This window comes from Oncorhynchus kisutch, linkage group LG24 (assembly GCF_002021735.2).
Source record: "Oncorhynchus kisutch isolate 150728-3 linkage group LG24, Okis_V2, whole genome shotgun sequence".
NCBI classification, from domain to species: Eukaryota; Metazoa; Chordata; class Actinopteri; order Salmoniformes; family Salmonidae; genus Oncorhynchus; species Oncorhynchus kisutch.
This window is the reverse complement of record NC_034197.2, coordinates 32,792,251-32,817,303: the sequence shown is the minus strand read 5'-3', so window position 1 is coordinate 32,817,303 and position 25,053 is coordinate 32,792,251. Positions and strand designations below refer to the sequence as shown.

At 43.7% G+C, this 25,053-nt stretch overlaps 2 protein-coding genes and 1 long non-coding RNA gene across 5 annotated transcripts; 2 read left to right on the top strand and 1 right to left on the bottom strand.

Moving 5' to 3' along the window:
* Window positions 1-774: 774 nt before the first annotated feature.
* Window positions 775-3,182, bottom strand: LOC116356852 (uncharacterized). The gene is made up of 4 exons (XR_004205148.1): window positions 3,057-3,182; window positions 1,678-2,520; window positions 1,470-1,583; window positions 775-1,362 (listed from the first exon to the last, which is right to left on the bottom strand). It is a non-coding gene; the product is annotated as an uncharacterized LOC116356852 (long non-coding RNA).
* On the top strand, window positions 961-23,721 carry LOC109880807 (nuclear factor 7, brain-like). Of its 3 annotated transcripts, XR_004205146.1 has the most exons (7): window positions 1,002-1,645; window positions 1,765-1,860; window positions 1,977-2,207; window positions 2,326-2,348; window positions 2,434-2,552; window positions 7,889-8,488; window positions 23,412-23,721. XR_004205146.1 is itself a non-coding variant. In XM_031803491.1 (6 exons), the coding sequence occupies exons 1-6, from the start codon at window positions 1,241-1,243 to the stop codon at window positions 8,428-8,430; spliced, it is 1,416 nt and encodes a 471-aa protein (XP_031659351.1). In that variant the 5' UTR covers window positions 961-1,240; the 3' UTR covers window positions 8,431-9,060. The 3 variants fall into 3 exon arrangements, 2 of the variants coding, with proteins under 2 accessions (XP_031659351.1, XP_031659352.1); XM_031803491.1 differs by lacking the exon at window positions 23,412-23,721 and having other exon boundaries at window positions 961-1,645; window positions 7,889-9,060; XM_031803492.1 differs by lacking the exon at window positions 23,412-23,721 and having other exon boundaries at window positions 997-1,645; window positions 7,043-9,060.
* On the top strand, window positions 13,134-23,715 carry LOC116352944 (nuclear factor 7, brain-like). Its single transcript, XM_031803490.1, has 6 exons — window positions 13,134-14,150; window positions 14,952-15,047; window positions 15,158-15,388; window positions 15,507-15,529; window positions 15,614-15,732; window positions 22,806-23,715. Exons 1-6 carry the CDS (start codon window positions 13,746-13,748, stop codon window positions 23,351-23,353), a joined length of 1,422 nt encoding a protein of 473 aa, XP_031659350.1. The 5' UTR covers window positions 13,134-13,745; the 3' UTR covers window positions 23,354-23,715.
* Window positions 23,722-25,053: the final 1,332 nt, after the last annotated feature.

Genomic DNA, 25,053 nt, shown 5'->3' with positions numbered 1-25,053 from the left:
GCTCAGAATTACGTTTGTTAGATATTCTCCATTCCCACCTTTTCATTTCCAGCTGCCAGCGAGAAGTTGAATATTGGAAAGAGGTCAGAAATGTCAGTATAAAGTATACCTGTTTATCCACATTATTCAAAGAATTAGTACATTGAGTCAACATCTTGCTCTAGGCAGACTGAATGTAAAAGCTTGTCCAATGTCGGAGTTTCAACTGCTTTTCACTTCATACAGTTGCTGTCCATGGTGCTGAATTGAACAGATAGAATTTAAATGAGAAAATATACACTTAGCGTTTTGCTGCATTAAAGGCCCAGTACGGTCAAAAATATGATTTCCTGCATTGTATATGTTTCCACACTATGTGGTTGGAATAACACTGTGAAATTATGAAAATGATGATACTGCCCTTTTAGAGTAAGAGCTGCTTGAAAAGACTGCCTGAAACTTCAGTCTGTTTTGGGGGAATGGAGTTTTGGCCTGGTGGGATGGAGTTTTGGCCTGGTGGGATGGAGTTTTGGCCTGGTGGGATGGAGTTTTGGTCTGGTGGGATGGAGTTTTGGCCTGGTGGGATGGAGTTTTGGTCTGGTGGGATGGAGTTTTGGCCTGGTGGGATGGAGTTTTGGCCTGGTGGGATGGAGTTTTGGCCTGGTGGGATGGAGTTTTGGCCTTCCTGGTGACAATAAGACCAAATCCTCTCTTCCAATAACAGCTAGTTTTCATGTTTCCCTTTCCCACTAAGACCACTCCCAGACAGTCCAAGCAAAACGAATACATGAGAAATTGCTCTTTGCTAAGAAGCTATTTTATATATTTTTAAATTACACAGAAATTATTTGAAATTGAGACAAAAGCGGTTACATTGGACCATAAAAATCAGGTTATATTTAACCAAACACTGACATCTAGTGGAAGTGTCCTGCACAGACTCAAGCTAATATAAATGACAACTCAGCAGAGAGCCCCACCCCTGACTTACATGTATAGCAGGAAGGAGCAAAGCTCACAACAGAACAGCGCTGTAACGTTCAGCTATTCAGCATTCAGCTAAACTGATATGACATATAGGATGACCAATAATATTTGTTAACAATCAAAACAACGATTCAAGACTAAGAAACAATGGCAGGTAAAACAGATTTCTGAGTTCAGTTGACTTTTCAAGAGTAAACATTCATCAAAAGAGTTGTCAAAAGTGAAACTAAACCTTCAATTCAAAAAGCCATAACAGAGAAATAAGCTGCGAGAAATGGCCTCTAAAGCTTCTCTCTCCGAGGATGATTACTCCTGTTCAGTATGCTGTGACATCTTCAAGGATCCTGTGGTCCTGTTGTGTAGCCACAGCTTCTGTAAAGCCTGTCTAGAGGAATACTGGAAACAGAAGAAATCTTGGGAATGTCCAGTCTGCAGAACAAAATCATCAATGGAATTCCCCCCCTGTAACCTGGTTTTAAAGAACCTGTGTGAGGCCTACTTACACGATAGAAGCCAGAGAGCTTCAGCAGGGTCTGAGGTGCTCTGCAGTCAACACAGTGAGAAACTCAAGCTCTTCTGTCTGGAGGATAAACAGCCCATCTGTTTGGTGTGTCAAACTTCGAAAAAGCATAAAAGTCATGACTGCTGCCCAATAGATGAAGCTGTACTGGATCATAAGGTAGGAGATGTATTTAACACTACTTGACTTACAGCATATATTGTGGAATGTGAATGAAGATCTGTGTGAATCCAATCCTTTTACCCACAGCATATCGTTAAAATGTTGTTTCTTTCTAGGAGGAACTCAAGACTTCACTGAAGCCCTTACAGGAGAAATTGAAGGTCTTTGGAGAAGTTAAACTGATCTGTCATAAAACAGCCAACCACATCAAAGTAAGAATACAGAGTGAAGCTCAAATACAATGATACTGTGAAGATTCATCATAACTCTGTTGAATTATGGATAATCAATTATTTATATTTTTGACATTCCTCTCTACTGTCTCCAGAGCCAGGCCCAGCACACAGAGAGGCTGATTAAGATGAGGTTTGAGAAGCTTCATCAGTTTCTATATCATGAAGAGAGAGCCAGGATAGCTGAACTGAAGGAGGAAGAGGAGCAGAAGAGTCAGATGATGAAGAAGAAGATTGAGAAGATGAGCAGAGAGATATCATCACTTTCAGACACAATCAGAACCATAAAGGAAGAGCTGGGAGCTGAGGACATCTCATTCCTGCAGGTAAGGACTAATCTACCTCTGATAAATCAACTGCCATACCAATTATGACATAAATATTGTAGTAATTGATTTTCTAAGATCAATACATCTATTAACATGTTATTTTGTTTCCCAACAGAACTACAAGTATACAGTGAAAAGGTAATGGGACTTTATTATGTCTCTCTCTTCTCTGTGGTTCTGTATCAAACCCCACAGCAACATTGACTCCTGAATGTTCTTCCAGAGCCCAGTGTACACTGCCAGATCCAGAGAGGGTTTCAGGAGCGCTGATCGATGTGGCAAAGCACCTGGGAAACCTGCAGTTCAGAGTCTGGGAGAAGATGCAGGGAGTAGTTCACTACAGTAAGTAGGTCTTTGAGATATAATGGGTATTAAACACTCAGTGTACAAAACATTAAGAACACCAGCTCTTTCAATGATAAAGCTATGATCCCTTATTGATGTCACTTGTTAAATCCACTTCAATCAGTGTAGATAAAGGGGAGGAGACAGGTTTAAGAAGTATTTTTAGTCCTTGAGACAGTTGAGAAATGGATTGTGTATGTGTGCCATTCACAGGGGGAATAGGCAAGACGAAATATGTAAGTGCCTTTGAATGGGTATGGTAGTTGGTGCCAGGGACACTGGTTTGTGTCAAGAACTGCAACACTGCTGGGCTTTTCACGCTCAACATTTTCCCGTGAATATCTACAATGGTCCACTATGGGAAGCATTGGATTCAACATGCGCCAGCAAACTGAATATTAGGAATGTGTTCTTAAATGTTTTGTACACAGTGTATATTGGACCAATACTGTAACTCTCCAATACTGAAAAAAATAGAGAGTGAATAATATTTAGAATTACCTATATTCTGCCCTTGATTTGCGTTCCCATGCAAAACTAGACAGATAGCTAACAACTAAGTCTTCAATAAAACTCCCAAGGCCTGACTTTTCTTGAATGAATATATTGAAAATGTTTGTTGTGAAACTGCAAAATACAGAAAATAATATACTTTAGTATTCAATTCACGTCGACATACTGTAGCTGTACATTATACATTTGAAGTTGCATGAATACAAAGCACGTGCTAAGGTACTGTAATGAAACAGACCTCGAACCCTCGACCTTCTAGCCCGAAGTCCAGCGCGCTATCGACCGTGCCGCAAAAGCATGTTCAAACGGCAGATTCGATAACAAAGCATATAGCTAATTGTTACTCATATGTTAATTGGCTAACTCCTTTCATTACTCTAATAATATACAACCATCTCTATTCTATCAATAACAAGATTATCATCACTAGCAATATGCTTGAATCGAATTTACAAACAAATATTTTACAAGGCTGAAGCGTGACAAGAGATCTGCACTGAAAGACCTGCACCGTTGCGTTGTTTTTAGCTGCTTCTCGGCGTCTCCTCCTGTTTCCTTCTGCATGTCTCTTCCTGTTTTCCTTACAGTCTAAGTACCAGAAAGCTCCAATAGGGGGCGAAAAACACAATGGAACACAATGAAAATCCATTTAAACCATTGTACCCATTTAAATCCATTGAAACCATAAAATAATCTGTTACCTTCTAGGAGGATGGCAGCACAACCTACATTAAAAAAAGACATACATTTGCTTTGTACATTTTCAGAGGATCTTCCAATAAGTAATGTGCACATACAGTTGAAGTCAGAAGTTTATATGCACCTTAGCCAAATGCATTTATACTCAGTTTTTCACAATTCCTGACATTTAATCCTAGTAAAAATTCCCTGTTTTAGGTCAGTTAGGATCACCACTTTATATTAAGAATGTGAAATGTCAGAATAATAGTAGAGAGAATTATTTATTTCAGCTTTTATTTCTTTCATCACATTCCCAGTGGGTCAGAAGTTTACATACACTGAATTAGTATTTAGTAGCATTGCCTTTAAATTGTTTAACTTGTCAAATGTTTCGGGTAGCCTTCCACAAGCCTCCCACAATAAGGTGGGTGAATGTTGGCCCATTCCTCCTGACAGAGCTGGTGTAACTGTCAGAAGGAATGCTCCCCGTAGCCAGGCCCGTGCGGCGAGGTGGAATAGCCAGAGCCGCCGGTTTGTATAGGCCTCCTTGCTCGCACACACTTTTTTAGTTCTGCCCACAATTTTTTTATGGGATTGAGGTCAGAGCTTTGTGATGGCCACTCCAATACCTTGACTATGTTGTCCTTAAGCCATTTTGACACAACTTTGGAAGTATGCTCGGGGTCATTGTCCATTTGGAAGACCCATTTGCGACCAAGCTTTAACTTCCTGACTGATGTCTTGAGTTGTTGCTTCAATATATCCACATAATTTTCCTACCTCATGATGCCATCTATTTTGTGAAGTGCACCAGTCCCTCCTGCAGCAAAGCACCCCTGCAATGATGCTGCCACCCCCGTGCTTCACGGTTGGGATGGTGTTCTTCGGCTTGCAAGCCTCCCTATTTTTCCTCCAAACATAACGATGGTCATTATGGCCAAACAATTCTGGTCTTGTTTCATCAGACCGGAGGACATTTCTACAAAAAGTACGATCTTTGTCCCCATGTGCAGTTGCAAACCGTAGTCTGGCTTTTTTATGGCGGTTTTGGAGCAGTGGCTTCTTCCTAGCTGAGCGGCCTTTCAGGTTATGTCTGCATTGTGTCCCACCACCCGCCAACCCCTCTTTTTACGTTACTGCTACTCTCTGTTCATCATATATGCATAGTCACTTTAACCATACCCACATGTACATACTACCTCAATAAGCCTGACTAACAGGTGTCTGTATATAGCCTTGCTACTCTTATTTTCAAATGTCTTTTTACTGTTGTTTTAATTCTTTACTTACCTACACACACACACACACACACACACACACACACACACACACACACACACACATCTACTTTTATTTTTGATCTCGGCACTATTGGTTAGAGCCTGTAAGTAAGCATTTCACTGTAAGGTCTACCAACACCTGTTGTATTCGGTGCACGTGACAAATAAACTTTGATTTGATATAGGACTTGTTTTACTCTGGATATAGATACTTTTGTGCCTGTTTCCTCCAGCATCTTCACAAGGTCCTTTGCTGTTGTTCTGGGATTGATTTGCACTATTCACACCAAAGTACGTTAATCTCTAGGAGACAGAACTTGTCTCCTTCCTGAGAGGTATGACGGCTGTGTGGTCCCATGGTGTTTATACTTGCGTACTATTGTTTGTTCAGATGAACGTGGTACCTTCAGGCGTTTGGCAATTGCTCCCAAGGATGAACCAGACTTGTGGAGGTCTACAATTTTTTCCTGAGGTCTTGGCTGTTTTCTTTTGATTTTCCAATGATGTCAAGCAAAGAGGCACTGAGTTTGAAGGTAGGCCTTGAAATACATCCACAGGTACACCTCCAATTGACTCAAATGATGTCAATTAGCCGAGCAGAAGATTATAAAGCCATGACATTTTCTGGAATTTTCCAAGCTGTTTAAAGGCACAGTCAACTTAGTGTATGTAAACTTCTGACCCACTGAAATTGTGATACAGTGAATTATAAGTGAAATAATCTGTCTGTAAACTATTGTTGGTAAAATGACTTGTGTCATGCACAAAGTAGATGTCCTAACCGACTTGCGAAAACTATAGTTTGTTAACAAGACATTTGTGGAGTGGTTGAAAAACAAGTTTTAATGTCTCCAACCTAAGTGTTTGTAAACTTCCACCTTCAACAGTATATATGTCACGTTCTGACCTTAGTTCTTTTGTTATGTCTTTGTTTTAGTATGGTCAGGGCGTGAGTTGGGTGGGTTGTCTATGTTCTTTTTTCTATGATTTGGGATTTCTGTGTTTGGCCTGGTATAGTTCTCAATCAGAGGCAGTTGTCAATCGTTGTCCCTGATTGAGAATCATACTTCGGTAGCCTGGTTTCCCACTTGTGTTTTGTGGGTGTTTAATTTCCGTGTCAGTGTTTGTTCCACACGGAACTGTTTCAGTTAGTTATTTCACGTGTCGTTTATAGTTTTGTTTCAGTGTTCGCTTGGTTTAATAAAGAGCATGAACACGTACCACGCTGCGCATTGGTCCTCCAATCCTTACTACTCCTCCTCGTCAGAGGAGGAAGACAACCGTTACAGAAACACCCACCACCAAAGGACCAAGCAGCGTGGTAACGGGCGTCAGCAGCGATCTCAGGACTCCTGGACATGGGAGGAGATTCTGGACGGCAAGGGACCCTGGGCACAGGCTGGAGAGTATCGCCGCCCCAAGGCAGAGCTGGAGGCAGCGAAAGTGGAGAGGCGGCGGTATGAGGAGGTTGGAAGCCCGAGGCAGCCCCAAAATGTATTGGGGGTCGACACACGGGGAGTGTGGCTAAAGTCAGGTAGGAGACCTGAGCCAACTCCCCGTGCTTACCGTGGAGAGAGAGGGACCGGGCAGGCACCGTGTTATGCCGTGAGGCGCACGGTGTCCCCAGAACACAGGCATAGCCCGGTGCGGTGCATAGCCCGGTGCGGTACATAGCAGCGCCTCATATCGGCCGGGCTAGAGTGGGCATCGAGCCAGGTGCCATGAAGCCGGCTCAGCGCATCTGGTCTCCAGCGCGTCTCCTGGGGCCGGAGTACATGACACCAGCCCCACGCATGGTGTCCCCGGTTCGCCAGCACAGCCCAGTGCGGGCTATTCCACCTCGCCGCACTGGCCTGGCTACAGGGAGCATTCAGCCAAGTAGGGTTGGATAGGCTCGTTGCTCAAGAGCTCCAGTGCGCCTTCACGGTCCGGTCTATCCGGTGCCACCTCCATGCACCAGCCCTCCGGTGGCAGCCCCCCACACCAGACTGTCTCTCTGTCTCCTCCCTACAGGTGCTCCCGTTTGTCCTGAGCTGCCAGAGTCTCCCGTCTGTCCTGAGCTGCCAGAGCCGCCGGTCAGTCAGGAGCTGCCAGAGCCGTCCCTCACTCCGGCGCTGCCGGAATCGCCCTTCACTCTGGAGCTGCCGGAGTCTCCCGCTTGTCCGGTGCTGCCGGAATTTCCCGTCCATTAGGGACCCATTGCTAGGGTCCCCAGTCCAAGGTCGGTGGCGAGGGTCGCCGTGTTAAAGAGGCAACGGAGGCGGGGTAAAAGGTTGATAAAGACTATGGTGGAGTCGGGTCCACGTCCCGCGCCAGAGCCACCACCGCGGACAGACACCCACCCAGACCCTCCCCTATAGGTTCAGGTTTTTGGGGGGCGGGGGGGGGGGGGGTACTGTCACGTTCTGACCTTAGTTCTTTTGTTATGTCATTGTTTTTAGTATGGTCAGGGTGTGAATTTGGTGGGTTTTCTATGTTCTTTTTTGTATGATTTGGGATTTCTGTGTTTGGCCTGGTATGGTTCTCAATCAGAGGCAGCTGTCAATCGTTGTCCCCGATTGAGAACCATACTTAGGTAGCCTGGTTTCACATTTGAGTTGTGGGTGCTTATTTTCTGTTCTGTGTTTTAGTTCACTGTTCAGGACTGTTTCGTTTATCGTGTTTATTTTTTTGTTGAGTATTCGTAAAAGGCATAATGAATACTTACCACTCTACACCTTGGTCCTCCTCTCTTTTTCCCAACGACGAACGTGACAATATAACACAAAACATACAACATATAGCATTATATATCATATACAGTAATGTATTCCCCCTTCATATTAATTAACATAGTGTGTTTGTGTTCTCTCTGTCCAGCTCCAGTGACTCTGGACCCCAATACTTCCCACCCACATCTCATCCTGTCTGATGATCTGACCAGTGTGAGATACAGTGATGAGAAACAGCAGCTTCCTGACAACCCAGAGAGGTTTGATGAGGAAGAAACTGTCCTGGGTTTTGAAGGTTTTAACTCAGGAACACACAGCTGGGACATTGATGTTGGGGAGAATATATACTGGTACCTGGGTGTGATCACAGAGTCTGTCCAGAGGAAAGGAGACAGTGGATATTGGGATGGATCCTGGGGTGTGTTGTTTGGTGGTGGTGATTATAAAACACATGTACCAAAGCAGCCACTCACTCCCCTCACAGTGAGACAGAATCCCCAGAGGATCAGAGTGCAGCTAGACTGGGAAGGAGGAAAGCTGTTATTCTCTGACCCTGTCAATAACACACATCTACACACATTCACACACACTTTCACTGAGAGAGTCCTTCCATTCATCTGCACTGGCTTTTGTCCCCTCCCTCTCAGGGTTTTACCAGGGAAGGTGTCAGTGGATACTGTCTCTGTCTGAATCAGGGACTAACAGGATGTAAATGATTCAGTAACACTCACTGATGTCCTTCATTAAGATTCTCACAGAGGGAGGACACACTGTGATGTAGTAGAGGGGACCTTCGTCCATTAAGAACACTCCTGTTGTCACACTTTCACCTGTCTGATAATCATCACTATTATAATGCTCTATTACAATAACCACTAATAATATTACAATAACTGCTACTAATATTACAATAACCACTATTCATATTATAATAATCACTATTACTATTACAATAATCACTGTTACTATACAATAATCAATATTAATACTATTTATCTAACACTTTCACCTGTCAAGTTTCCCAACATTTTAGTTGTGTGTTAACAGAGATTGGTCAAACAGTGGTAGTCATCACTGTTATAGAATATAAATGTCACCTGTTGGTTGTTGGGTTTTCTTTTTACCACATTTAGATGTTGTCACTGGTTATGTTAACACTGGCATGTATCCCAGTCAACTTGGGCTCCCTGAAAAACATTTGCTGTACAGTGTTGTGGCCTTGGACCAAGACTCCGTTAACTAGCTTATTTAACACCAACACATGTAACACATGTCTATGGATTGTAACACATTTTCATCAAATTAACATGTTCAATTATCTCAACGGTCTTCCATCTGTGTTGGATCACGGGGTTAAATTAAGATCAACTGCACACAAATACTGTGTACACCTACATGCACACACACGTACATACACAAGCTGTCACGCCTTGGTCATTGTATTTTGTGTTTTCGTTATATATTTGGTCAGGCCAGGGTGTGACAGGGGTTTATGTTATTGTATTTCGTATTGGGGTTTGTAGTATTTGGGATCGCAGCTGATTAGGGGTGTTGTATAGGCTTGGCTGCCTGAGGCGGTTCTCAATCAGCAGTCAGGTGATTCTCGTTGCCTCTGATTGGGAACCGTATTTAAATCAAATCAAATCAAATCAAATTTTATTTGTCACATACACATGGTTAGCAGATGTTAATGCGAGTGTAGTGAAATGCTTGTGCTTCTAGTTCCGACAATGCAGTAATAACGAACAAGTAATCTAACTAACAATTCCAAAAAAACTACTGTCTTATACACAGTGTAAGGGGATAAAGAATATGTACATAAGGATATATGAATGAGTGATGGTACAGAGCAGCATAGGCAAGATACAGTAGATGATATCGAGTACAGTATATACATATGAGATGAGTATGTAAACCAAGTGGCGTAGTTAAAGTGGCTAGTGATACATGTATTACATAAGGATGCAGTCGATGATATAGAGTACAGTATCTACGTATGCATATGAGATGAATAATGTAGGGTAAGTAACATTATATAAGGTAGCATTGTTTAAAGTGGCTAGTGATATATTTACATCATTTCCCATCAATTCCCATGATTAAAGTGGCTGGAGTAGAGTCAGTGTCATTGACAGTGTGTTGGCAGTAGCCACTCAATGTTAGTGGTGGCTGTTTAACAGTCTGATGGCCTTGAGATAGAAGCTGTTTTTCAGTCTCTCGGTCCCAGCTTTGATGCACCTGTACTGACCTCGCCTTCTGGATGACAGCGGGGTGAACAGGCAGTGGCTCGGGTGGTTGATGTCCTTGATGATCTTTACGGCCTTCCTGTAGCATCGGGTGGTGTAGGTGTCCTGGAGGGCAGGTAGTTTGCCCCCGGTGATGCGTTGTGCAGACCTCACTACCCTCTGGAGAGCCTTACGGTTGAGGGCGGTGCAGTTGCCATACCAGGCGGTGATACAGCCCGCCAGGATGCTCTCGATTGTGCATCTGTAGAAGTTTGTGAGTGCTTTCTTTTGGTGACAAGCCAAATTTCTTCAGCCTCCTGAGGTTGAAGAGGCACTGCTGCGCCTTCCTCACGATGCTGTCTGTGTGAGTGGACCAATTCAGTTTGTCTGTGATGTGTATGCCGAGGAACTTAAAACTTGCTACCCTCTCCACTACTGTTCCATCGATGTGGATGGGGGGGTGTTCCCTCTGCTGTTTCCTGAAGTCCACAATCATCTCCTTAGTTTTGTTGACGTTGAGTGTGAGGTTATTTTCCTGACACCACACTCCGAGGGCCCTCACCTCCTCCCTGTAGGCCGTCTCGTCGTTATTGGTAATCAAGCCTACCACTGTTGTGTCGTCCGCAAACTTGATGATTGAGTTGGAGGCGTGCATGGCCACGCAGTCGTGGGTGAACAGGGAGTACAGGAGAGGGCTCAGAACGCACCCTTGTGGGGCCCCAGTGTTGAGGATCAGCGGGGAGGAGATGTTGTTGCCTACCCTCACCACCTGGGGGCGGCCCGTCAGGAAGTCCAGTACCCAGTTGCACAGGGCGGGGTCGAGACCCAGGGTCTCGAGCTTGATGACGAGCTTGGAGGGTACTATGGTGTTGAATGCCGAGCTGTAGTCGATGAACAGCATTCTCACATAGGTAATCCTCTTGTCCAGATGGGTTAGGGCAGTGTGCAGTGTGGTTGAGATTGCATCGTCTGTGGACCTATTTGGGTGGTAAGCAAATTGGAGTGGGTCAAGGGTGTCTGGTAGGGTGGAGGTGATATGGTCCTTGACTAGTCTCTCAAAGCACTTCATGATGACGGATGTGAGTGCTACGGGGCGGTAGTCGTTTAGCTCAGTTACCTTAGCTTTCTTGGGAACAGGAACAATGGTGGCCCTCTTGAAGCATGTGGGAACAGCAGACTGGTATAGGGATTGATTGAATATGTCCGTAAACACACCGGCCAGCTGTTCTGCGCATGCTCTGAGGGCGCGGCTGGGGATGCCTTCTGGGCCTGCAGCCTTGCGAGGGTTAACACGTCTAAATGTCTTACTCACTTCGGCTGCAGTGAAGGAGAGACCGCATGTTTTCGTTGCAGGCCGTGTCGGTGGCACTGTATTGTCCTCAAAGCGGGCAAAAAAGTTATTTAGTCTGCCTGGGAGCAAGACATCCTGGTCCGTGACTGGGCTGGGTTTCTTCCTGTAGTCCGTGATTGACTGTAGACCCTGCCACATGCCTCTTGTGTCTGAGCCGTTGAATTGAGATTCTACTTTGTCTCTGTACTGGCGCTTAGCTTGTTTGATAGCCTTGCGGAGGGAAGAGCTGCACTGTTTGTATTCAGTCATGTCACCAGACACTTTGCCCTGATTAAAAGCAGTGGTTCGCGCCTTCAGTTCCACACGAATACTGCCATCAATCCACGGTTTCTGGTTAGGGAATGTTTTAATCGTTGCTATGGGAACGACATCTTCAACGCACGTTCTAATGAACTCGCACACCGAATCAGCGTATTCGTCAATGTTGTTATCTGACGCAATACGAAACATCTCCCAGTCCACGTGATGGAAGCAGTCTTGGAGTATGGAGTCAGCTTGGTCGGACCAGCGTTGGACAGACCTCAGCGTGGGAGCTTCTTGTTTTAGTTTCTGTCTGTAGGCAGGGATCAACAAAATGGAGTCGTGGTCAGCTTTTCCGAAAGGGGGGCGGGGCAGGGCCTTATATGCGTCGCGGAAGTTAGAGTAACAATGATCCAGGGTCTTTCCACCCCTGGTTGCGCAATCGATATACTGATAAAATTTAGGGAGTCTTGTTTTCAGATTAGCCTTGTTAAAATCCCCAGCTACAATGAATGCAGCCTCCGGATAAATCGTTTCCAGTTTGCAGAGAGTTAAATAAAGTTCGTTCAGAGCCATCGATGTGTCTGCTTGGGGGGGGATATATACGGCTGTGATTATAATCGAAGAGAATTCTCTTGGTAGATAATGCGGTCTACATTTGATTGTGAGGAATTCTAAATCAGGTGAACAGAAGGATTTGAGTTCCTGTATGTTTCTTTCATCACACCATGTCACGTTGGCCATAAGGCATATGCCCCCGCCCCTCTTCTTACCAGAAAGATGTTCGTTTCTGTCGGCGCGATGCGTGGAGAAACCCGCTGGCTGCACCGCTTCGGATTGCGTCTCTCCAGTTAGCCATGTTTCCGTGAAGCAGAGAACGTTACAGTCTCTGATGTCCCTCTGGAATGCTACCCTTGCTCGGATTTCATCAACCTTGTTGTCAAGAGACTGGACATTGGCAAGAAGAATGCTAGGGAGTGGTGCACGATGTGCCCGTCTCCGGAGTCTGACCAGAAGACCGCTTCGTTTCCCTCTTTTTCTGAGTCGTTTTTTTGGGTCGCTGCATGTAATCCACTCCGTTACACTGGTTGTAAGGCTGAACACAGGATCCGCATCGCGAAAAACATATTCTTGGTCGTACTGATGGTGAGTTGACGCTGATCTTATATTCAGTAGTTCTTCTCGGCTGTATGTAATGAAACCTAAGATGACCTGGGGTACTAGTGTAAGAAATAACACGTAAAAAAACAAAAAACTGCATAGTTTCCTAGGAACGCGAAGCGAGGTGGCCATCTCTGTCGGCGCCATGTAATTGAAGTGTTTGGTTAAATTTAACTGGATTTTATTTTAGGTAGCCTGAGTTTCGCTTTGTCTTTCGTGGGTGATTGTTCCTGTCTCTGTGTAGTTTCACCAGATAGGCTGTAGTTGGGTTTCACGTTCCGTTTGTTGTTTTCGTTTTCGTATTTGTATAGTTATTTCATGTATCGTCATTTTTCTCATTAAACTATCATGATTAACCACCACGCTGCATTTCGGTCCGACTCTCCTTCAACAAACGAAGAACGCCGTTACACAAGCACACATTCACAAACACAACTCCAGGCTCTTGTTTGGGGAGTTGGTTTGTTGTGTGGAGTCACCATCTTGCTCTTGGCAGACTGAATGTAAACTCCAGTCCAATGTAGGAGTTTCAGCTGCTGAAGTTGACTGCTTTGCACTTCCATACAGTTGCTGTCTATGGTGCTGAATTGACCAGAGACATAGATAGTCAGAATTCAGCTAACAGTCAAGTCAGATGAGGAGAAACCTTAGATCAGTTTATTTGGTCAATTTCATACACCTGGCCTTTTGAAGCAATAAAATCCAGTTAAATTTAACCAAACACTGACATCTAGCGGAAGTGTCCTGCACAGACTCAAACTGATATAAAGACAACTCAGCAGAGAGCTCCACCCTACTCCTGCTTAACAGGAAGGAGAAAAGCTCACAACAGAACAGCGCTGTAACATTCAGCTATTTAGAATTCTTTGTAAACAACCAAGAATCAAAACAACAATTGAAGACTAAGGAACACCGTCAGGAAAACAGAGATTTCTAAGTTCAGATGAGTTTTCAAAAGTGAACCTTAGTCAAGAGTTCAGAAGTCAGAAGTGAAAGTAAACCTTCAGAACAGAGATAAGCAGTGAGAAATGGCCTCTAAAGCTTCTCTCTCCGAGGTTGATTTCTCCTGTCCAGTATGCTGTGACATCTTCAAGGATCCTGTGGTCCTGTTGTGTAGCCACAGCTTCTGTAAAGCCTGTCTAGAGGAATACTGGAAACAGAAGACATCTTGGGAATGTCCAGTCTGCAGAACAAAATCATCAATGGAATTCCCCCCCTGTAACCTGGTTTTAAAGAACCTGTGTGAGGCCTACTTACACGATAGAAGCCAGAGAGCTACAGCAGGGCCTGAGGTAATCTGCAGTCAACACAGTGAGAAACTCAAGCTCTTCTGTCTGGAGGATAAACAGCCCATCTGTTTTGTGTGTCAAACTTCAAAAAAGCATAAAAGTCATGACTGCTGCCCAATAGATGAAGCTGTACTGGATCATAAGGTAGGAGATGTATTTATCACTACAATTAACAAAATCGGTACCGGTACCCCCTGTATATAGCTTCCACACTGACTGGGTACCGGTACCCCCTGTATATAGCTTCCACATTGACTCGGTACCAGTACCCCCTGTATATAGCTTCCACACTGACTTGGTACCGGTGCCCCCTGTATATAGCTTCCACACTGACTCGGTACCGGTGCCCCCTGTATTTAGCTTCCACACTGACTCGGTACCGGTGCCCCCTGTATATAGCTTCCACACTGACTCGGTACCAGTTCCCCCTGTATATAGCTTCCACACTGACTTCGTACCGGTGCCCCCTGTATATAACCTTGTTATTGTTATTCTTATTGTGTTACTTTTATTATTACTTTTTATTTTAGTCTACTTGGTAAATATTTTCTTAACTCTTCTTGAACAGCACTGTTGGTTAAGGGCTTGTCAGTTAAGTTAGCATTTCATGGTAAAGTCTACACTTGTTGTATTTGGCGCATGTGACAAAGAAAGTTGGATTTGATTTGACTTACAGTATGTGGGTAGCAGGTAGCCACCCACGGGTCGCTGTTGATAATAGCAGACCTTTACCATCCTCTCCAAGGGTGTCTCAGGTGGAGTTGGGATATACAGAAACCACCCTTCCAATTCACATGTGTATTAATACACACTTGTATATGTTAGAATATAAGCTCCCACCTAATTGTGTTTTTGTATGTGCATACAGTCAATGTGAATTAAGATCTGTGTGCCAATCCACTCCTTTTACACACAGCACCTCTTTATAATGCTGTTTCATTCCAGGAGGAACTCAAGACTGCACTGGAGCCCTTACAGGAGAAGATGAAGGTCTTCAGAGAAGTTAAACTGAGCTGTGATCAAACAGCCAACCACATCAAGGTAAGAATACAGAGTGAAGCTGAGATACAATGATACTGTGAAGATTTATCATAACCCTGTGGAATATTGATATTGATGATTTCTTTGACATTCCTCTCTACTGTCTCCAGAGCCAGGCCCAGCACACAGAGAGGCTGATTAAGATGAGGTTTGAGAAGCTTCATCAGTTTCTGTATCATGAAGAGAGTGCCAGGATAGCTGAACTGAAGGAGGAAGAGGAGCAGAAGAGTCAGATGATGAAGAAGAAGATTGAGAAGATGAGCAGAGAGATATCATCACTTTCAGACACAATCAGAGCCATAGAAGAAGAGCTGGGAGCTGAGGACATCTCATTCCTGCAGGTAAGGACTAATCTACCTCTGATAAATCAACTGCCATACCAATTATGACATAAATATTGTAATAATTGATTTTCTAAGATCAATACATCTATTAACGTGTTATTTTGTTTCCCAACAGAACTACAAGTATACAGTGAAAAGGTAATGGGACTTTATTATGTCTCTCTCTTCTCTGTGGTTCTGTATCAAATCCACAGCAACACTGACTCCTGAATGTTCTTCCAGAGCCCAGTGTACACTGCCAGATCCAGAGAGGGTTTCAGGAGCGCTGATCGATGTGGCAAAGCACCTGGGAAACCTGCAGTTCAGAGTCTGGAAGAAGATGCAGGGAGTAGTTCACTACAGTGAGTAGGTCTTTGAGATATAATGGGTATTAAACACTGAGTGTACAAAACATTAAGAACACCAGCTCTTTCAATGATTTAGACTGACCAGGTGAAGCCATGATCCGTTATTGATGTCACTTGTTAAATCCACTTCAATCAGTGTAGGTAAAGGGGAGGAGACAAGTTTAAGAAAGATTTTAAATCCTTGAGACAGTTGAAACGTTTTTTGTGCCATTCAGAGGGTGAATAGACAAAATATTTAATTGCCTTTGAACTTGGTGTGGTAGTTGGTGCCAGGCACACCGGTTTTAGTCAAGATCTGCTGCAACACGGATGGGGATTTCATGCTCAACAGTTTCCTGTGAGTATCAAGTATGAGCCACCACCCAAAGGACATCCAGCCATCTTGAAAGAACTGTTTGAAGCATTGGAGTCAGGATTGGATTGGATGGGCTAGTATCCCTGTGGAATGCTTCCGACACTTTCTAGAGTCCTTTCCTGACCAATTGAGCCTGTTCTGATTGCAGAAAATATTAGGAAGGTGTTATTAAATGTTTTGTACACACTGTATATTGGACCACCACTATTACTCTCCAATACTGAAAAAATAGACAGTGAATGATATTTAGAATTACTTACATACTGTACATTTATTTTGTACATTTACAGAGGATCTTCCAATAAGTAATCAAATCAAATGTTATTGGTCACATACACATGGTTAGCGGATGTTATTGGTCACATACACATGGTTAGCGGATGTTATTGGTCACATACACATGGTTAGCGGATGTTACTGGTCACATACACATGGTTAGCGGATGTTACTGGTCACATACACATGGTTAGCGGATGTTATTGGTCACATACACATGGTTAGCGGATGTTATTGGTCACATACACATGGTTTAGCGGATGTTATTGGTCACATACACATGGTTAGCGGATGTTATTGGTCACATACACATGGTTAGCGGATGTTATTGGTCACATACACATGGTTAGCGGATGTTATTGGTCACATACACATGGTTAGCGGAAGTTATTGGTCACATACACATGGTTAGCGGATGTTATTGGTCACATACACATGGTTAGCGGATGTTATTGGTCACATACACATGGTTAGCGGATGTTATTGGTCACATACACATGGTTAGCGGATGTTATTGGTCACATACACATGGTTAGCGGATGTTATTGGTCACATACACATGGTTAGCGGATGTTATTGGTCACATACACATGGTTAGCGGATGTTATTGGTCACATACACATGGTTAGCGGATGTTATTGGTCACATACACATGGTTAGCGGATGTTATTGGTCACATACACATGGTTAGCGGATGTTATTGGTCACATACACATGGTTAGCGGATGTTATTGGTCACATACACATGGTTAGCGGATGTTATTGGTCACATACACATGGTTAGCGGATGTTATTGGTCACATACACATGGTTAGCGGATGTTATTGGTCACATACACATGGTTAGCGGATGTTATTGGTCACATACACATGGTTAGCGGATGTTATTGCGACTGTAGCGAAATGTGCACATACACTACCGTTCAAAAGTTTGGGGTCACTTAGAAATGTCCCATTAAAATAACATCAAATTGATCAGAAATACAGTGTAGACATTGTTAATGTTGTAAATTACTATTGTAGCTGGAAACGGCAGACTTTTAATGGAATATCTACATAGTCGTACTGAGGCCCATTATCAGCAACCATCACTCCTGTGTTCCAATGGCACATTGTGTTAGCTATTCCAAGTTTATCATTTTAAAAGGCTAATTGATCATTAGAAAACCCTTTTGCAATTATGTTAGCACAGCTGAAAACTATTGCGCTAAAGAAGCAATAAAACTGTCCTTCTTTAGACTAGTTGAGTATCTGGAGCATCAGCATTTGTGGGTTCGATTAAAGGCTCAAAATGGCCAGAAACAACGAACTTCATTCTGAAACTCGTAAGTCTATTCTTGTTCTGAGTAATTAAGGCTATGCCATGCGAGAAATTGCCATGAAACTGAAGATCTCGTACAATAGTGTGTACTACTCAAATCAAATCAAAGTTTTTGTCACAGGCACCGAATACAACAAGTGTATACCTTACAGTGCTTACTTACAGGCTCTAACCAATAGAGCAAAAAAGGTGTTAGGTGAACAATAGGTAAGTAAAGAAATAAAACAACAGTAAAAAGACAGGCTATATACAGTAGCGAGACTACAAAAGTAGCAAGGCTACATACAGACACCGGTTAGTCAGGCTGATTGAGGTAGTATGTACATGTAGATATGGTTAAAGTGACTATGCATATATGATGAACAGAGAGTAGCAGTAGCGTAAAAGAGGGGTTGGCGGGGGTTGGGGGAGGCACACAATGCAAATAGTCTGGGTAGCCATTGGATTACCTGTTCAGGAGTCTTATGGCTTGGGGGTAGAAACTGTTGAGAAGCCTTTTTGTTCTAGACTTGGCACTCCGGTACCGCTTGCCATGCGGTAGTAGAGAGAATAGTCTATGACTGGGGTGGCTGGGGTCTTTGACAATTTTTAGGGCCTTCCTCTGACACCGCCTAGTGTAGAAGTCCTGGATGGGAGGCAGCTTAGCCCCAGTGATGTACTGGGCCGTACGCACTACCCTCTGTAGTGCCTTGCGGCCGAGCAATTGCCGTACCAGGCAGTGATGCAACCAGTCAGGATGCTCTCGATGGTGCAGCTGTAGAACCTTTTGAGGATCTCAGGACCTATGCCAAATCTTTTTAGTTTCCTGGGGGGGATAGGCTTTGTTGTGCCCTCTTCACGACTGTCTTGGTGTGTTTGGACCATTCTAGTTTGTTGTTGATGTAGACACCGAGGAACTTGAAGCTCTCAACCTGCTCCACTACAGCCACTACAGGGGCATGCTCGGTCCTCCTTTTCCTGTAGTCCACAATCATCTCCTTAGTCTTGGCTACATTGAGGGATAGGTTGTTATTCTGGTACCACCCGGCCAGGTCTCTGACTTCCTCCCTATAGGCTGTCTTGTCGTTGTCTGTGATCAGGCCTACCCCTGTTGTGTCATCTGCAAACTTAATGATGGTGTTGGAGTCGTGCCTAGCCATGCAGTCGAGGGTGAACAGGGAGTACAGGCTGAGCATGCACCCCTGAGGAGCTCCAGTGTTGAGGATCAGTGTGGCAGATGTGTTGCTACCTACCCTCACCACCTGGGGGCGGCCCGTCAGGAAGTCCAGGATCCAGGTGCAGAGGGAGGTGTTTAGTCCCAGGATCCTTAGTGGTGAGCTTTGAGGGTACTATGGTGTTGAACGCTGAGCTGTAGTCAATGAATAGCATTCTCACATAAGTGTTCCTTTTGTCCAGGTGGAAAAGGGCAGTGTGGAGTGCAATAGATAGTGCATCATCTGTGGATCTGTTTGGGCGGTATGCAAATTGGAGTGAGTCTAGGGTTTCTGGGATAATGGTGTTGATGTGAGCCATTACCAACCTTTCAAAGCACTTCATGGCTACGGACGTGAGTGCTACAGGTATGTAGTGATTTAGGCAGGTGGCCTTAGTGTTCTTGGGCACAGGGACTATGGTGGTCTGCTTGAAACATGTTGTTATTACAGGCTCAATCAGGGACATGTTGAAAATGTCAGTGAAGACACCTGCCAGTTGGTCAGCACATGGCCGGATCACACGTCCTGGTAATCCATCTGGCCCCGCAGCCTTGTGTATGTTGACCTGTTTAAAGGTCTTACTCACATCGGCTATACGGAGAGCGTGATCACACAGTCGTCCGGAACAGCTGATGCTCTCATGCATGCCTCAGTGTTGCTTGCCTCGAAGTGATTTAGCTATTCTGGTAGGCTCGTGTCACTGGGCAGCTGGCAGCTGTGCTTCCTTTTGTAGTCTGTAATAGTTTGCAAGCCCTGCCACATGAGAAGAGCATCGGAGCCGGTGTAGTATGATTCAATCTTAGCCCTGTATTGACGCTTTGCCTGTTTGATGGTTCGTCGCAGGGCATAGCTGGATTTCTTGTAAGTGTCCGGATTAGAGTCCCGCACCTTGAAAGTGGCAGCTCTGCCCTTTAGCTCAGTGCGAATGTTGCCTGTAATCCATGGCTTCTGGTTGGGGTATGTACGTACTGTCACTGTGGGGACGACATCCTTAATGCACTTATTGATGAAGCCAGTGACTGATGTGGTGTACTCCTCAATGCCATCGGAAGTATCCCGGAACATGTTCCAGTCTGTTCTAGCAAAACAGTCCTGTAGTTTAGCATCTGCTTCATCTGACCACTTTTTTTATAGACCGAGTCACTGGTGCTTCCTGCTTTAATTTGAGCTTGTAAGCAGGAATCAGGAGGATAGAGTTGGGGTCGGATTTACCAAATGGAGGGAGAGCTTTGTACGTGTCTCTGTGTGTGGAGTACAGGTGATCTAGAATTTTTTTCCCTCTGGTTGCACATTTAACATGTTGATAGAGATTTGGTAGAACTTGTTTCCCTGCATTAACTTCTTATTTCACTTATCCAGTGAAATGTGTCCGAAATTCAAACTACAGAATTATAATGATTTAACTTTCATAAAATCCCAAGTGTAATACATCAAAATAAAGCTTAACTTCTTGTTCATCCAGCCGCTGTGTCAGATTTCAAAAAGGCTTTACGGCGAAAGCACACCATGCGATTATCTGAGGGCAGCGCCCCGCATACAAAAGTATGAAAAACATATTTCAACCAGGCAGGTGCGCCACGAAAGTCAGAAATAGCGATATAATAAATGCCTTACCTTTGATCTTCTTCTGTTGGCACTCCAAATGGTCCCAGATACATCACAAATGGTCCTTTTGTTTGATAATGTCCTTTATATCCATAGAAACTCAGTTTAGCTGGCGTGCTTCAGTCAATAATCCACCGGTTTCCCTCCATCAAAAGGCATACAAAATTAATCCCAAACGTTACTAATAAACTTTTCCAAACAAGTCAAACAACGTTTATAATCAAACCTTAGATACCCTAATACGTAAATAAACGATCAAATTTAAGACGGAGAATCGTTATTGTCTTTACCCGGAGAAAAATACAAAAGAACACGCTCTCTTCCATGCACTTGGAAACACTACAGCCAAAATGGGAGCCACCTAGAAAAACTTTCTGGCTCATTTTTCCAAAAACCAGCATGAAACTCTTTCTAAAGACTGACATCTAGTGGAAGCCATAGGAACTGCAATCTGGGAGGATTTTGCCTTATAATAAACATGACAGCCATTGAAAACAGTGGTAGACTGAAATATTGTTTTTTTGGGATGGTTTGTCCTAGCTTGGGCCTGAGTAACAGGCAGTTTACTTTGGGCACGCTTTTCATCCGGGCGTGAAAATACTGCCCCCTACCCAAGAGAGGTTAAGGTCTTCGGCCACTAGGAGCGCCACCTCTGGGTGAGTGGTTTCCTGTTTGCTTATTTCCTTATACAGCTGACTGAGTGTGGTCTTAGTTCCAGCATCTGTCTGTGGTGGTAAATAAACAGCCATGAAAAGTATAGCTGAAAACTCTCTAGGCAAGTAGGGTGGCCTGCAATTTATCACAATGTACTCTACTTCAGGCGAGCAAAATCTAGAGACTTCCTTAGATTTTGTGCACCAGCTGTTGTTTACAAATATTCTCACCCCCACCCCGGCTTACCAGAGTGTGCTGTTCTATCCTGCCGGTGCAGTGTATATCCCGCTAGCTGAACATCCATGTCGTCATTCAGCCACGATTCCATGAAACATAGGATATTACAGTTTTTGATGTCCCGTTGGTAGGATATTCGTGATCGTACTTCGTCTAATTTATTGTCCAATGATTGCACGTTGGCGAGTAGTATTGACGGTAACGGCAGCTTTCACAGTCTCCTTCGCCAGGGCCTGACCAGGCATCCGGCTCTTTGTCCTATGTACCTGCGTCGCTTACTCTTGCAAATAACCGGGATGTCGGTCCTGTGGGGTGTTTGGAGAATATCTTGTGCGTCGTCTTTGTTGTAGAAAAAAATCTTAGTCTGATCCGAGGTGAGTGATCCGAGGTGAGTGATCCGAGGTGAGTGATCCGAGGTGAGTGATCGCTGTCCTGATATCCAGAAGCTCCTTTTTGCTGTAAAATATGGTGGCAGAAACATTATGTTCAAAATAAGTTACAAATAACGCAAAAAAAACAACATAACAGCACAAATGATTGGACCCCCGTAAAACTGCTGCCATTTCTTCTGGCGCCAACTGTCTCTAACCAGAATAGAAAGAGGAGTGGGAGACCTCGGAGCACAACTGAGCAAGAGGACAAGTACATTAGAGTGTCTAGTTTGAGAAGCAACATCAACAGTGAAGAGGCGACTCCGGGATGCTGGCCTTCTAGGCAGAGTTGCAAAGAAAACGCTGTATCTCTGTCCAGTGTCTGTGTTCTTTTGCCCATCTTACTCTTTCGTTTTATTGGCCAGTCTGAGATACGGCTTTCCTTTAATCAGCACCACAGTTTTCAGCTGTGCTAATATAATTGCAAAAGGGTTTTTTGGATTAGCCTTTAAAAATTATAAACCATTGGAACACAGGAGTGATGGTTGCTGACAATGGGTCTCTGTACACCTATTTATTTATTTTTTATTTATATATTTTTTACCTTTATTTAACTAGGCAAGTCAGTTAAGAACAAATTCTTATTTTCAATGATGGCCTAGGAACAGTGGGTTAACTGCCTGTTCAGGGGCAGAACAACAGATTTGTACCTTGTCAGCTCGGGGATTCGAACTTGCAACCTTTCGGTTACTAATCCAACACTCTAACCACTAGGCTACCCTGCCGCCCCCAGCTGATTTCCATTAGAAATCAGCTGTTTCTTGCTACAATAGTCATTTACAACATTAACAATGTCTACACTGTATTTCTGTATTTCTGTATTTTATTTTAATGGTAAAAGAAATGTGCTTTTCTTTACAAAAACAAGGACATTTCTAAATGACCCCAATCTTTTGAACGGTGGTGTATGTAACACATAGCATTATATATCATATGCAGTAATATATTCCCCCTACATTTGAATTAATACAGTGTGTATGTGTTCTCTCTCCCCAGCTCCAGTTACTCTGGAACTCAACACTGCCCACCCAGATCTCATCCTGTCTGATGACCTGACCAGTGTGAGATACAGTGATGAGAAACAGCAGCTTCCTGACAACCCAGAGAGGTTTGATAGCCATAGAATGGTCCTGGGCTCTAAGGGTTTTAACTCAGGAACACACAGCTGGGACATTGATGTTAGGAAGAATAACGGCTGGGACCTGGGTGTGATCACAGAGTCTGTCCAGAGGAAGGGATACAATGGTTATTGGCATAGATCCTGGGGTGTGTTGTTTGGTGGTGGTGATTATAACACACATATACCAAATAAGCCACTCACTCCCATCACAGTGAGACAGAATCCCCAGAGGATCAGAGTGCAGCTAGACTGGGAAGGAGGAAAGCTGTCATTCTCTGACCCTGTCAATAACACACATCTACACACATTCACACACACTTTCACTGAGAGAGTCTTTCCATACATCAGGAATCTCTGTTTTCTCCACCCTCTGAGAGTGTTACCAGGTAAGGTGTCTGGATCAATGGATACTGTCTCTGTCTGAATCAGGGACTAACAGGATGTAAATGATTCAGTAACACTCACTGATGTCCTTCATTAAGATTCTCACAGAGGGAGGACACACTGTGATGGAGATTATCATTGTCTGACTCACCTGTTACTAATATAGAATGAATATGTAATCTGTTCTTTGTTGGTTTTATTTTTTACCACATTTACATTTTGTCTGGTTGTTTTAACCCCTGCAGTATGTATCCCAATAAACTTGGGCTGCCTGAATGGCATTTGGCGTATAGTGTTGTGGCCTTGGACCATGTCTCTGTTAGCTAGCTTGTAGACAATGACACCGTTAATGTATGTCTGTAGAGTGCAACACATTTTCAACCAATAAACATGTTTGAATTACCTGGAGCTGCTTCCATCTGTGTTAGGATTATGGGGTTAAAGGTCAGCTGTACACATATACTGTGTACACAGACAGACAGACAGACAGACAGACAGACAGACAGACAGACAGACAGACAGACAGACAGACAGACAGACAGACAGACAGACAGACAGACAGACAGACAGACAGACAGACAGACAGACAGACAGACTGACTGACTGACTGACTGACTGACTGACTGACTGACTGACTGACTGACTGACTGACTGACTGACTGACTGACTGACTGACTGACTGACTGACTGACTGACTGACTGACTGACTGAATTCATTCATTCATTCATTCATTCATTCATTCATTCATTCCTACAACCCTTTTGCCTCTTTCTGGGAACCACAGGTTAACATTAGGAAAAGTCTATAATCTATCATTGTTTCAGTTACTGTGACATCATAAAGCCCTTGATAAAACCTCACTCACCCATGAAGGGACATAACATTGTTCAGTCAGTAGAAAGGACTGTAGATTACCCCAGGATATCTAGTCAATCCCAACGTCCCATTGTTATCTAAAGTTCCTCTTATGTCACATAAGGACAGTGTGTTACACAAAGCCAGTTTGACTGACAGGTGGTCCCTGGGAACAGCAGACCCTCTCCAACTCCTCCAGTTAGCAGTGGATCATGCAGCAAAGCTATCAAGGAAAGTGCAATCAGAGATCCCTCAGGAATTGAGCCCCCCTGAATTATTGACCCCTCAATCCGGATCTAGGGATTTAGTTGGTTTTATCTCTTATAATCTACAGCCTCTCTCTACTGAGTAGCTTTATAAGGACAGAGTGGTCCAGATTCTGAGTCTCTGAATCTGTAGAGCCATTACCAGGCTACTACACTACACAGCTATAGGGCCTTGATTAGACTGCTGGATCTATTATTGATCTGCTACTAGACTGCTTTATCTACTATAGATCAGCTACTGGACTGTTTTATCTATTATAGATCTGCTATTGGACTGCTTTATGTATTATAGATCAGCTACTGGACTGCTTTATATATTATAGATCTGCTACTAGACTGCTTTATCTATTATAGATCTGCTATTGGACTGCTTTATCTATTATAGATCTGCTATTGGACTGCTTTATCTATTATAGATCAGCTACTGGACTGCTTTATCTATTATAGATCTGCTACGGGACTGTTTTATCTATTATAGATCTGCTATTGGACTGCTTTATATATTATAGATCAGCTACTGGACTGCTTTATCTATTATAGATCTGCTATTGGACTGCTTTATCTAATATAGATCAGATACTGGACTGCTTTATCTATTATAGATCTGCTATTGGACTG